General features: G+C 38.5%; 1 protein-coding gene across 1 annotated transcript in view; it reads right to left on the bottom strand.

The window, feature by feature from the left end:
- ANTXR2 (ANTXR cell adhesion molecule 2) overlaps positions 1-15,421 on the bottom strand; it is a 171,562-nt gene that overhangs the window by 137,029 nt on the left and 19,112 nt on the right. Inside the window, exons 4-7 of the mRNA XM_006048760.4 lie at positions 13,766-13,847; positions 12,940-13,047; positions 12,744-12,812; positions 11,292-11,372 (exon numbers count right to left, since the gene is read on the bottom strand). Of these exons, the coding sequence (XP_006048822.2) occupies positions 11,292-11,372; positions 12,744-12,812; positions 12,940-13,047; positions 13,766-13,847 (340 nt within the window). The remainder of the gene's footprint in view (positions 1-11,291; positions 11,373-12,743; positions 12,813-12,939; positions 13,048-13,765; positions 13,848-15,421) is intronic.

The following is a 15,421-nucleotide window of genomic DNA, read 5'->3' as shown; positions in this document are numbered from 1 at the left end:
AGAAACTGACTTCCAATTTTGCGTAAGTTGTACCAGTTCGGGTTGTTTTCCTATGAATATATCTTCACAGTTAGCTCAGACTTTAGGTTTTTCATCCGGCCATGATTTTATAAATAGAGATTCCACAACTAAGCAGTCAACTTCTGTAGCAGAACCTGCCAAAAGTATTTAAGCTAAAGTCTTATCGGGTAGTTTATTAGGTATCCTCTTCTACGAAAATGATTTTCCTGTAGAGAAAATGATTTTGCAATGTCTTCTCATTCCATTCAAACATAGTTAAGACATCTTCCTTAGATACTTTTTAAAAATAACAATAACAACAATAGATATGGCTGAGGAAAACAACTTGGCTCCAAAGGTCAAATGAATCTTATATTCCCAGCACTATGAATGAAGTTACCTTTTGAAATGTATATTGCACTTTTTTCCCTTTATAAACAATCTATTACAGTTTCATTTAAATTTTCTACACGTCTGAGTGACCATGTTCTTCCTGTTTAGGCTCTCTTATTTTCCCATTACGTACTTAGGAACTTTAGCATTTGCTGCCATCACCTAGGATGTAGTGTTCTTAATTCTTCTGGATCAGGTGTTATTTATAAAGCCAGCTCCACAACTGATTCATCTCTTCTGCTTAATACTTTCTGAGGTACTGTATCAAAAAAATTTGTGGAACCAACTGCAATGGCCTTGTTTTTAGAGAGGAAAAAAAAGAGGAGGGAGGTTTTGCACAGATTATTTTGCTTTTTATTCTCCCCCTATTATTCACTAATCATGGTTTTGTTCTATTTTCAATGTTCTCTTCCCCAGCACTGCATAATGAAACACTGCATTGGAAAGTACGTGGTATTCACAGGCTAGTCTGACCTATCCTAGTGAGAGAGTCATTTCCTAGGCAGGTTGATAGGAAATCTAGGGGTCCCCAAGGAGAGAGGGGTCTGAAATTCTCAAGGAGGAAGAAAGGACAAAGTTTTCACAGTCTTTGTAGACCAGGACCTGGGGACTGGAGTCTATGAAAATGAGGGGGTAACAGGCAGGAAGGCCAGGGGTCTCCAAATGGAGGAAATAGCCTGCAAGTGTCAGACATTTTTATCTCTCTTAAGAGGCAGGAGGAAACAAACTAGCAATATTTTTTCCTTCTCTATACAAATTTAAAGGGAGGTTTCTCTTAAAATACTGTGTTGCCATAATGACACCTGGTTTCTCCTGAAGTTAGCTATTCTTGAGCCTAGAGATAACCAATGCCTTTTTCTTATGGAAATGTTTGTCTTAAGCTATGCTAATATACTATGCCTTTACCCCAAACTCTGTCTCCAAGTCAGTTCCGCCTCTTGGCCCAGAATCTACTTGACAAACCAGTATGTTATACTCAGATACTGTTCCTCAATCTATGTAAATGAAACTATTTGTATAGTGGTCTGCCCTTCTTCAAGATTCAAGTTAATCATTTTATGGCCCAGGATAAACCATTTGGTGCCAAGATTATCCCAAAATGCATCTTATGGGTGAGGGGCCTGGTGCCATTCTGAATTTTAAGACATTCCTTTCTTTCATTAACAGACTGCTAGTGACTATATAACATCCAGCTGAAGACTAGCAGGGGGGTACTCTTTCTGCCCCCTTCTGATGCCTATGTCAGAAGCTTTCTCTATCTCCTTTATACTTTAATAAAACTTTATTACACAAAAGCTCTGAGCGATCAAGCCTCGTCTTTGGCCCCAGATTAAATTCTTCTCCTCTGGGGGCCAAGAATCCCGGTGTATTCGCGTGATTCAACAACAACCTTTCACTAGCTTGAATAAAATTTCATCTTCAAATAAAAGTCCTATAATTGCCTTTCCAATAAACCAAAAATAAATGTGTAACATTCTAAGATTTTAAAGTTAACCTAAAGTGAAAAACAGAATAAAATCCTTGTGTCTGTGGGCAGTGGGAGAGTAGATAGATCAAGAGGCTGGAGAACGACTCAAGTCTACAGTTTTCTGGCTTGAACATTTCTCTGGATTTCCACTTCCCTCAGTGACACTCCCCACTGGGATTTCTTCCCAGGCCCAATTTCACTCTGTCCTCTAACACTCTGGCCCTTCTGTGAAAACAATTTTCACTTTCAATGCTTCTAGATGCTCGGCCACATTATCAGGAGTGGAAGTTGTATTTGACTCCCCCCTCTGTCCTTTTCATCCTATATCCAGTGAGCTCCCAGGTTCTATTAATTTTTTAAAGCTTCCCACATTTACCATTTTATTTCTAGTTTCACTGCCATTACAGTTTTAACAGCAGCAACTAATTGCCAGGTAACATTCATTGGAGTCTTCAGAGCCTGGCTCAGAAAGAGCCAACAGTTTTATACCTAGTGGTTCAGCCCCACCTTGTTCCTGACATAGTTCTGACCAGGCCATGAATCTTTTCCCTTGACATCCTTGACCTAGTTTTATTGGGAAAGACCTACAATCCCAGTGCCTGAAATAAGCCCTAATGACCTGTGCTCCCCTGGGGTGTGGTTCCCCCTTAACCAAGTAAGATTTCTACTCTGAATCACTAATTAGCACCATGAGTTCCCCAACAAGAACGGAGAATCTTGAAGTTCTACATAGCTTTTGTCATGGGAATTCTGAATCTACTTTTTCAGCTGTTCCCTGGGTCCTAGACCTGTGCTCACTGAGTCATGTCTGATTCTTTGTTTAGCTTGCTAGGCTCCTCTGTCCACGGGATTTCCCAGGCAAGAATACTGGCTGTGCTGAGTTGCTTCAGTCATATCTGACCCTCCGCAACCCTATGCACTATAGCCTGCCAGGCTCCTCAGTCCAAGGGATTCTCCAGGCATGAATACTGGAGTGGGCTTCCATGCCCTCCTCCAGCAGATTTTCCCTACCCAGGGATCAAATCCAAGTCTCTTGTCTCTCCTGCACTGACAGGTGAGTCCTTTACCACTGGGAAGCACCACCTGGGAAGCCAAGAATACTGGGATGGGGTGCCATTTCCTACGCCAGGGGATCTTCCCGACCCAGGGATCAAACCCACATTTCTTGCAATTCCTGCACTGGCAGGCAGGTTCTTTGCCACTAGTGCCACCTGGGAAACCCTAGACCTGAATCCTGAGAATTTAGAACTAAGGCACAGTCAGATCTTGACTTTGGGAAGCTATACCATCTTGAAATCCTTGTTGTTTCGACCCTTTGCTAGATTTGATCCTTGCACATCTAATGCCACTCCTCTTTAGATCTAAAGTCATTGATCACTTACAATACTGACAATCTCTCTAAGTGGACTGCCCTACAGAAGGATCAATAACCCCATCCTACATGGTCCTAGCTTCTTGCCATTCCTAGCTTCCTATCACATGTTTTAAAATCCAGCCCTTCTGAGTTAGATCATTCTTAATCATTATCTCATGTAATTCACAAAACAACCCAATGACATAGATATCATTATCCTCATTTGAGTAATGGGAGTTTTAAAACTGAGAAAAGATTACATTATAGGACACACAGAGGGTCACATGGCTAGACACTGGCAGAGCTGGAACTCGCACTCAGGTCTTCCTGTTTCCAGTCTCATTTTGTCTTCTCTATATTGGGTTTCACAAGCACTACTGCAAGAGACCTATAATACAGCTTTTCATCTTCCAAATCATCCCATATATTACCATAGGAATATCCTACCTGAATTTCCACTGCTTTCTTATAAATTTCAGGCTCTAAATGAATTTTCCACAGTTCCTCAATTATTTATGCAAAAAGTGCCAATTCACCATCCAAACATTGGACGATCTCCATAATCTTGACCCAGCCTGCCTACCAATGTTTATCCCTCACATCACTCCACAATCCAGGCCAAACTCTCCTGTGCTTCAGCCACTCAGCCTAAGCTGTTTCTGAGGTTCTAATTAATTCTATTAATTAAGTAATCTATTCTAATTGTCAGTGCAGTTCAGATCCCACCATAAAGAGCCTCCCATGACTTTACATAACCCAACTTATTTCACCTTTCTGTCAATTTTAAGCATATTGGCATTTTACCACAAATTGCATTATAGAATTACTTTTATCATACAGGATGACTCACTGAAATTTCCCTTTTCCAAATTCTCATACTTAATAATTCTTGGAGGGCGCCACCATAATCCAAAAACCTGAACTGTCACTCTCCAGCCCCTTTAGAACAGAGAAACTGTCTTATTTAAGTTTGTGTCCACTCTTCCAAGCTTCACATGATGCCCTAACATAGTAAGAACTCACTAAGTGAATAAATGAAAGAATACATTAGGTTTAGGAGAAGAAGGGTGAAAAAGACAAAAAATTTTTCATTAGTACCGCCTTCAGATAATGAATTCTAAACCTTCATATGTGCTAATTAAGAGTGGAGGTTAAACCAATGGTATAAAAAATGTTATGCAAAAAAAAAAAAAAAGTTATGTATCATTTCCCTGGATAGAAATCCAAAAATTTTGATGATGCATTTCCCTCCAAATTAAAATAGAACATTAAAATGATTTTCTGAATCAAATTCTAGAAAATTTGTTATTTGTTAATATGTTCACAACAAAGGCCTTTTACAGTTCCTTGTTTTCAAGATTATAAAAGTTATAACTACTACCGTGTTTCTTCTTTTTATAAAAACTATAATGAAAACTGTTAGAACTTTTTCCAGAGTGATTAAATTGTTGGAGTCGCTCCAATAATACATGAAACTTCCTGTTGTTCTACATCCTCACCAACATTTGTGTTGTCAGTCTTTTAAACTTTATCCATTTTGGTGGGAATGTAGTGGTATCTTCTTGTGATTTTAAACTACGCCTCCTTGATGACTAATGATGTTAAAAAAAATTCTTTTTATGTGCACATTACACAACTAAACATATGGCTATCCTATAGGCAGGCCAGAAACTGCACTCCTAGGTATTTGCCTGAGAAAAATGAAAATATGTGCCCACAAAAAGAATTCTGCATGAATGTTATCAGCAGCTTTATTCACAATACCCCCAAATATAAACAGTTTAGGTGTCTATCTATAGGAGAACAATTTAGCAAACTATGCTACAGTCATACAATGGAATAAAAGATAACAAACTCCAAGTATACATAACAGGCAGATGAATCTCAGAAATCCTCTGCTAAGTGAAAGGAGCCTTATATAGATGAGTATATACTATATGATTTCATTTATATGAAGTTCCACAACAGGCTTAACTAAACTCTGCTGGAAAAAAATAGAACAGCAGCTGCCTCGGGGGTGGAGAGGGCAAAGACTGACTAAGAGGAACCATGAAGGAACTTTCTAGGATGAAAGTAATGTTCTATATCTTGATCAGGCTTTTGAACACAAGTACATGCCTCTGTCAGAACTCACTGAATGCGTAAGATTTGTGTAGTTCATTTCATGCAATTGTTTCTTTACACTGTATATAAATTTCACATTAAAAATTGTAGACAAATGAAAAAAAAACTATAATGAAGGCTCCAAAATTAAACTCCTATCCTTGCCGATTAGGAAGTCAATTACAAACAAACTATACATTAAGAAAAGGTGATATCTTATATAATAAGGGAACCAGGCCAATTAAGTCATTGGATTTTGGTGGGCAGGGAAAGGAGGAAAAGTAAAGAAGAAATTCATGTTATCAATTTTTCTCACGTAAAGATTAACTTCATGGAAATTAATATACTGACAATTAATAAGTCCAGATGGATTTAAATAAATTCTACAGGAAAAATAAATTATCAATCCATTTAGCAAATATTCTGCCTTCAGTGCACCAAACATTTAAACAATTTAAATTTTCTGATTTCTTCCATTTGCTTAGTGTTGGTGGTTCAGTCATGTCTGACTCCTTGAGACCCCATGGACTGTAGCCCACCAGGCTCCTCTGTCCATGGAATTCTCTAGGCAAGAATACTGGAGTGCGTTGCCATTTCCTCCCCTAAGGCATCTTCCCTACCCAGGGATCAAACCCACATCTTTCATGTCTCCTGCTCCGCTTTGTGTAAAACACTCCACAGTAGAGTGTAATCCATTAGTTTGGTAAACCATAAAGAACAGACAGAAATTCTCTTCTCTCTGTTCTGTACCCTGAAATAGATACATTATATTTGTTTTAAATACCATATACAATTTTTAAAGATAAGATGGTATTCTAAATATAAAGGATAATTCAAATTTGAGGCCAATATACAGCTTTTGTATATTATCAGAGATGGTGCAGTCTCTGCCTTGAAGAGACAGAAAGTACTTGAATTGCTTTAAGTTTCTACAAAATAGGCATAAATCCCAAGTTACCATCATGATGATAAAAATCTCAACCATTAGTGTGAGCAACTTTGATTGCAGTGCTCTATGTCTACGTGCCTCCTTTGCCAAGTCACCACCAAGGTTTCCCCAGAGGCTGACTTCCCTGAGGATCACTTACTCCTCCTTTTGTGACAAAAGAGCTGAAGTTTAACTACAATGAGATGATAACTATACCCATCAGCTCCCTCCAGATGAAACACAAGAGGCTTCATTCATGATTGGTGGCTAAAATAACCCAAATATTTCTAACTTCAAGCTAAGTCTTTCAACATAACTTTGTTGTTGTTCAGTCACTAAGTAATGTCTGACTCTGCAACCCAATGGACTGTAACACACCAGGCTCCTCTGTCTTCCATTGTCTTCCAGATTTTGCTCAAATTCATGTCCACGGAGTTGGTGATGCTATCTAACCATCTCATCTTCTGCCATCCTTTTCTTTTGCCTTCAGTCTTTCTCAGTATTTTTGGTATTTTCCAATGAGCTGGCTCTTCCCATCAGGTGGCCAAAGTACTGGAGCTTCAGCTTCAGCATCAGTATTTCCAATGAATATTCAGGGTTGATTTCCTTTAGAACTGAGTGGTTTGATCTACTTGCAGTCCAATGAACTCTCAAGAGTCTTGTCTAGCACCACAATTTGAAAGCATCAATTCTTCAGTGCTCAGCCTTCTTCATGGTCCAACTCTCACATCCATACATGATTACTGGAAAAATCATAGCTTTAACTAGATGCACCTTTGTCAGCAAATTGATGTCTGCTTTTTAATATTCTGTCTAGGTCTGTCAAATCTTTCCTTGCAAGGAGAAAGCATCTTTTAATTTCATGGCAGCAGTCGTTGTCTATTGAGATTTTGGAATCCAAGAAAATAAAACCTGTCATTGCTTCCACTTTTTCCCTTTCTATTTGCCATGAAGTAATGGGACCAGGGGGCTTCCCAGGTGGTCCTAGTGGTAAAAGAACCCGACTGTCAATGCAGAAGACCTAAGAAACACAGGTTCGATCCCTGGGTCAGGAAGATCTCCTGGAGAAGGAAGTGGCAGCCCACTCCAGTGTTCTTGCCTGGAGAATCCCATGGATAGAGGAGCCTGGCAGGCTACACTCCATAGGGTCACAAAGAGTTGGACATGACTGAAGCAACTTAGCAAGCATGCACATGCATATACAATGGGACCAGATGTCACAATCTCAGTATTCTGAAACTCTTGGCTGAGTTTCAAGCCAACTTTTTCACTCTTCTCTTTCAACCTCATCAAGAGGCTCTTTAATTGCTTTTTACTTTCTGCCACTAGAGTGGTATCATCTGCATATCTGAGGTTGTTAATATTTCTCTCAGCAATCTGGATTCCAGCTTGTGATTCATCCAGCCCAGCATTAAGCAAAATGTACTCTGCATATAAGTTAAATAAGCAGGGTGACAATATACAGCCTTGACATACTCCTTTCCCAATTTGGAACCAGTCAATTGTTCCATTTCCGTTCCTAACTGTTGCTTCTTGAGTCACATACAGGTTTCTCAGAAGACAGGTAAGGTTGTCTGGTACTCCCATCTCTTTTAAGAATTTTCCACAGTTTGTTGCAATCCACACAGTCAAAGGCTTCAGTGTACTCAATGAAGCAGAAGTAGATGCTTTTCTGGAATTCTCTTGCTTTCTCCATGATCCAACAAACGTTGGCAATTTGATCTCTGGTTCCTCTGCCTTTTCTAAACTCAGCTTTTATATCCGGAAGTTCTCGGTTCACAAACTGTCGAAGTCTAGCTTGAAGGATTTTGAGCATTGCCTTGAGCATTGCCTTAATGAGCACAATTGTATGGTAATTTGAATATTCTTTGGCATTGTCCTTCTTTGGGATTGGAAGAAAAACTGATCTTTTCCAGTCTTGTGGCCACTGCTGAGTTTTCCAAATTTGCTGACCTATTGAGTGCCACACTTTAACAGCATCATCTTTTAGAACATGAAATAGCTCAATCGGAATTCCATCACCTCCACTAGCTTTGTTCATAGTAATGTTTCCTAAAGCCCACCTGACTTCACACTCCAGGATGTCTGGCTCTAGGTGAGTGAGACCTTCTGGGTCCTGAAGACCTTTCTTGTATAGCTCTGTATATTCTTGCCACCTCTTCTTAATCTCTTCTGCTTCTGTTAGGTCCTTACCATTTCTGTCCTTTATCATGTCCATCCTTATATGAAATGTTCCCTTGATACCTCCAATTTTCTTGAAGAGATCTCTAGTCTTTCCTATTCTATTGTTTTCCTCCATTTCTTTGCATTGTTCATTTAGGAAGGCCTTCTTATCTCTCCTCTCTATTCTCTGGAACTCTATTCAGTTAGGTATATCTTTCCCTTTCTCCTTTGCCTTTCACTTCTCTTCTTTCCTCAGCATTTTATAAAGTCTCCCCAGATAACCACAATGCCTTCTTGCATTTCTTTGTTTGTTTTTCTTTTCTCTTGGATTTGGCTCAGTCTCCTGTACAATGTTATGAACCTCCGTCCATAGCTCTTCAGGCATTCTGTCTACCAGACGTAATCCCTTGAATCCATCTGTCACTTCCACTATATAATCATAAGGGATTTGATTTAGGTCATATCTGAATGGCCTAAGGGTTTTCCCTACTTTCTTTGATTTAAGCCTGAATTTTTCAATAAGGAGCTCAGGATCTGAGCCACAGTCAGATCCAGGTTTGTTTTTGCTGACTATATAGAACTTCTCATCTTTGACTGCAAAGAACATAATCATGGCAACTGACTCCAGTATTCCTGCCTGGAGAACCCCATTCAAAAGTTTCCTTAATACAAATTTTAAAAATGAAACTGAATAAATAAATATAACAACAACTTCATCTCCTCCAATAATCAACTACTCAATTTCTTGAAGGAGAAATCTGTAGTCATAACCCACAAAAAGAGAGTTTTCAGATGCCAATTAATCACCAGGAGAATTTTGAATTAATCCTTTGATAGAAAGAAAATAATTCCAAAGGGGCTAAACCCACAGAGGTCTTCTCTCCTTCAGTATAATTATAAAAATAACTTAAAATTCCCAAGTACAATAAAATTCTATTTAAAATACAATACACTTTTTTTCACGGGCTTCACTAGTAGCTCAGCTGGTAAAGAATCCGCCTGCAACGCAGGGAACACCAGTTCAATCCTGGGTCAGGAAGTTCCCCTGGAGAAGGGAGTGGAGGTACACACTCCAATATTCTTGGGCTCCCCTGGTGACTCAGATGGTGAAGAATCTTCCTGTAATGCAGTAGATGTGGGTTCCATCCCTGAGTTGGGAAGATCACCTGGAGGAGGTTATGGCAACCCACTCCAGTATTCTTGCCTGGAGAATTCCCATGGCAGAGGAGCCTGGCGGGCTACAGTCCATGGCCTCACAAAGAATCAGACACAACTGAACAACTAACCACAGAACAGCATACTTTTTTTACAGGGTCAAATTATCCTCCCTTTTGCATTGTCAATACATTTTCCTATATTTTAAAACAAATTACAGTTGTGCAATATGTACCTTGAATCCATCTCCAAAAATATTTACTAATTTTACATTGAAATTTTTTCCTGAAAATAAATACATATGTAAAACTCCTAAAATACTTATATCTCTGTTACTATTCTGCACTTAGTTTTGGCCTTTCCACTGGCTATTCTTATATGGGATAGAACTAAATTGCATGTTTTCCCTGAAAAGCCCTGTTTATCATGAGGAAAAAAAAAGCATACATGCTACCAAAAACAAATTTTTTTTTTAATCTCACCCTATGTTTCTGAAAAAAACATGATCTTTAAAAAGAAATTTTAAATACCAAAACCAAATGTCAGAAAAAAACTGAGATTTTTTTTTCCCTTCAATAAATATCCAAAGATTAAAGGAAAAACTTTGGCTTAGAGAATATATATATATTATTCACTTCCATTTTAGGATGTTGTTTACAAAAATATCATAAATACTTAATAGCAACTGTTCCTACTGCTTCCAGCAAAAGGCAGTAAAATGAAACATAAACCTCAGCTACGAAAGCCCAGGAGTTTTGCTTTGCATTTCATCACTCCACTTCCCCTTCCCCTGCTTAGGATGGCCCGGATTCTAACAATCACCAGAGACAGCTCAACTGAATTCCAAACAGAAATATTATGAGTTCCAGTGAAACTATTAATCATTAAAATGGAAAGAACAACAACCGCAGTCAAATACTCTGCTGCTGGTTCAAGTTGCCTCACTGATAGCTAAGAAATACCCATATTTGGAGCAGGAAGCAATCACACATTCCAATCCAAATTTTTATTGTATACTTCTACAAAGCCTATAAAACTTTCAAGATAGCAACTCAGTGAGGAACTCCATGCTCAAAGGGCGCTTTGAGACTGGTGATGACAATCTTAAACTTGAAATCACAAACCCAGGCTCACAGCACTCAATTTGTAAGAGTTAATTCCAAATCTCACAAACAAAATCCGTATCTCTAGAATTTCCCTGCATGTGCAATACTCAACAAATTTCCTTCTTAAATTCTCTCTTCAAGATAATAAGATTACTCCCTATAGTTTAAAATATATCTAAGGGATGCCCCTTATATGTAGAATCTAAAAAGAAATCACACAAAAGAACTTATAAAACAGAAAGAGACTCACAGATTCAGAGACTCTGTGATTTAGAGAAACTTATGGAGACAACATTTTGCCAGAGGAAAGAACAGGGAGAAGGGATGGTTAAGGAGGTTGGGATTGATATCTATTCACTGCTATACTTAAAATGGATAATCAATGAAGACCTACTTTATGTATAACACAGCAGCTCTGCTCAGTTTTATGTGGCAGCCTGGGTGGGAGGGGAGTTTGAGAGAGAATGGATACATGTATATATATGGCTGAGTCCCTTCTCTGTTCACCTGAAACTATCATAACATTGTGAATCAGCTATATCCCCAAACAAAATAAAAAAATTTTTTAATTCTTTTAATTTAAAATTGATGATTCTTTCCTACCCACAAAGAAATACTCACAGAATTAATGATTCCTCTAAGAGCTTGAAATCCACCTTTGACGGGGAAAACTTGTTCCTTGGAATCAGCGATTCTTTCGAGCTTCAGAAAAAGGAGGAAAAGTTCACTGAGAGGTGGTTGAGACATACAACCTTTTATACCCTTCCTTACTTGTTAGTTACATTCCTCTGAAAAATCACACCAGAGGATGAATTCCTTGTCAGGAACTGACTGGAGTAACTGGTGTACTCTAAATGCAGCACAACAACGTGAACCCAGATCAGGCACAGCCCCTTTACAACCGGCCTCAAGTCACAATTTCAAAACAGTGCAGAGCTCTACGAGCTGCAAATGTCATGAGACACAGAAGCTTCACTCACACTCAACCAGACATTTAAATGCAAAAACATTCTGTGAGTGGGAAAAAAAATTTAATACATAAACCCTGTAAACTTCATGAAAAAAAAAAACAAAAACATTTGTTTAAGGAAAATCATTAAAGATTTTTCCAACAGACTTCTCAAATTCTAAGCTCCTAAGAGTCAAATTTTCAAACTAAAACATCTAAACAAGATTTGTCATGATAACCTCGTCAGCTGATTAAAGAGGAGCATGCATATTATTTTATTAATGTTCAAGAAAAATAGAGTTTTGTCTTCAGTTTAATTAGGTAATGAAACCCATCAAAATCAAACATTACTAACACAGTTCAAGACAGGAGGCCATTTTTATAGAAGATCTTTAACAATTAAGTGGGTTTCTGTGGTTGCTCAGATGATAAAGAATTCTGCTGCAATGCAGGAGACCCAGGTTTGACCCCTAGGTTGGGAAGATCCCCCTAGAGAATGGAATGGCAACCCAATTCAATATTCTTGTCTGGAGAATTCCATGGATAAAGGAATCTGACAGGCTGCAGTCCATGGGGTTGCAAAGAGTCAGACCCCAGGAGTGACTAACACTGCTTCTCAGGTGGGACTAGTGGTAAAGAACCCACCTGTCAATGCAGAAGACATAATAAGAGACATGGGTTTGGGTCAGGAAGATCCCCTGGAGTAAGGCATGGAAATTCACTCCAGTATTCTTGCCTGGAGAATCCCATGGACAGAGAAGCCTGGCAGACTTTAGTCCACAGGGCTGCAAAGAATCAGACCCAAGTGAAACGACTTAGCATACATAGAAGTGTTAGTTGCTCAGTCGTGTCTGACTCTTCGTGACCCCATGGGCTGGAGCTTGCCAGGCTCTTCTGTCTATGGGATTCTCCAGGCAAGAATACTAGAGTGGGTAGCCATTTTCTTTTGCAGGGGATCTTCCCAACCCAGGAATCGAACCTGGGTCTCCCACATTCCTAGCAGATTCTTTACCGTCTGAGCCACCAAGGAAGCATGCGTGCAAGTCATTATTGAAAAATCTGATCAACTCTCCTTAAGACTATTATGTGATTTAGAGTCAAGGCTGCAGATCTGCTGTACTTACTTGAGCTTGTTCAAAGTCAAGGACACCAACACAATAAACTCTAGCCCCAAGTGACCTGGATATCTTTGCCTATTGAGAGAAAGAGAGAGAGACAGAGAGAGGGAGACAGGTAAATTATTCAAACATCAGGCTATACATGCAGAGACATACAGCAAAATACACTGGGGTGTAAAGACAGTTTCAGTTCAATACTCACCTCTTTCTCTGCATATGATGGCACCAGACCGTCCAACTTACCATCTGTCAGAGCAATTATGATACTGGAGGTTTTTAAGTCTCTTGCTTTCTCAATTTGCTCATTTGCCTGAAAAATTGAAGAAAAATTGCCCAACTCACAAGTTAATCTTAACTTTTAACCAGCATGTTCCATCAAGCTGCATTTTAAGTCTGGTAAAATCAAACTATTTTGGACTAGCTTTTAAAACAGCATAGGGCTTCCCTGATGGCTCAGGCGGTAAAGCGTTTGCCTGCGATGTGGGAGACCTGGGTTCGATCCCTGGGTTGGGAAGATCCCCTGGAGAAGGAAATAACAACCCACTCCTGGAAAATCCCATGGACAGAGGAGCCTGGGAGGCTACAGACCATGGGTCACAAAGAGCCAGACACGACTGAGCGACTTCACTTTCTTTCTTCTTTCTTTAAAACAGGGTATTTTATATTAACTATTTTAATGTGAAATATACATATATTCACATTATAGAGTAATTACTATTGGGTGTAAATGATAAAGGTTTTTAGCCTTGGCTGACTATAACCACGGAGAAAATTTGGTTCTCTGAATATAGTTGCAGAGAAAATGGAAAATTCTTTAAAAGGCAAACTGTCATCCAAACTTCTTTTATCACCATGGTAAATTCTTTCTATCAGTCTTATCCCTAGAACAACTAAAAGAATTTTTTTTTTTTTTAATTTTAAGGTAAGCATGTAATGGCATCTTTGAGTTTTACTAGGGAGTTATAATTTATTTCATTACAGAGTAAGGAAACGTTCTTTCCCATACTTACAAATATAAAAGAACTTACTAGCTTTAGTCCTTCATGGATGTATGTCTCTCCTACGGGACTAACACGTTTCAAATTGTCCAAGCCTTCACTGATTTTGCCTCTGAAAATAACACAGTACAAAATTAAAAGAAAAATAAGGAAAGATCACAATAAGCACTTTTCAAAAAATGTGGCAGTTTTGCAATTAAGGCAGTTTTGTCCCAGGTTTTGAGGGCAAACAACTCCTCATACTGTCATTTTAATGAGTATTTAATAATGTCTGTATTTTAAGCATAAAATCACTCATCAGAGCCTCACCCACATTTAAAAATAACTTATTTTATTTTAATTTTAAGGATTCTATTTTAATATTGTAGTGAAAATTATTATCAGACAAGTTCATCTCAGGAAGTTTCCAGAAAACACAACTTTCAAAGTATAATCCTCATCTTCCTTCTTTGTAACTCAGTCACTTCCACCAACCCATGTTGACTGTCTCTTTTAATACTTGTTTTAAAATCTACCTATTCTGAACCTAACTAACTTCAGTACACTCTTTTTTCTAAGATGCCCCAAATATATTCATATTCAACTTTTACTGCAATGAACAATTCTGTATCTTAAAAATATTCTACTTTAAAATAATTTCACAGATTTAACATTTTCACTTAACTAGACTAGAAGCCTACAGCGGGCTATCACCATGTCTATTATTTATAATGCATCCCCCAACTTTGCCCTAGTTACTTATTATAATGCCTTTTACAAAGTAAGTGTTCAATAAATTTTTCAATCTACCCTAGGAAAAAAATTCATAGTTCCACAGATGATGGAGTAAATTACATAATTTATAAACTTGTTTTATCTAAATATTTATGTTTTAATATCTACAGAAACAACTTGAAACTGACTCAGTCTGAATGCAGATAAAAACCAAATATTTGGTGCTTCCCAGAAATGAGTGGCAGCGTGTCCTCAAGCATTAATGTTTGCTGCCAAAAGAGAAATGAAAAAAGACAACTGAAATCCAAGTTTACACAAACAGCTTTTGCCTGGTAAAAATCGCCTTCTCCATTTAGTTCAGATTCTAATCATCATTACTTCTGAGGACTAGACAACACTAGTAGAAGACTCAAAGCAGAAAGAACTTGCCAAATGTGGGATTCAGAGTGGGAAGGTAGGTCTCTGCCTGCTTATTTCGCTGGAAGAAGCAGAGCACTCTTGCCTGTATCCCATTCCAGCCACTGTGACATTCTAAGTTACTCTGAACTGCTTCACTACTTTTGCAGCTACAGAGTCATAAGAGGAAAAGTGTTCCTTGGCCATACCCAACAACATCAACATACATGAGCCCTGGTCTGTCACCTTCCAGAGTAACTACATACTCTGTCAGCCTCTCCTCTATCAACAAGTATCACTGGGACTTCCCAGGTGGTCCAGTCATAAAGAGTTTGCCTTCCAACGCAGGGGGTGCTGGTTTGATCCCTGGTTGGGGAACCAAGATCCCACATGCCATGGGGCAATTGGCTCGTGCACCACAACTAAGACCTGATACAACAAATAAATAAAAAAGTTTTTAAATTGAAAAAAAAAAAGTGTCACCAAATGGGAAATGGAAATCAAAACAAGATAGGACCTTTGAGGGATTCCAAGTAACTAAAAATAAGTTAAAATTTTCTTTATTAGTAAATGGTG

Source organism: Bubalus bubalis, chromosome 7, assembly GCF_019923935.1.
Source record: "Bubalus bubalis isolate 160015118507 breed Murrah chromosome 7, NDDB_SH_1, whole genome shotgun sequence".
NCBI lineage: Eukaryota > Metazoa > Chordata > Mammalia > Artiodactyla > Bovidae > Bubalus > Bubalus bubalis.
This window is presented reverse-complemented; position numbering and strand designations above follow the sequence as displayed.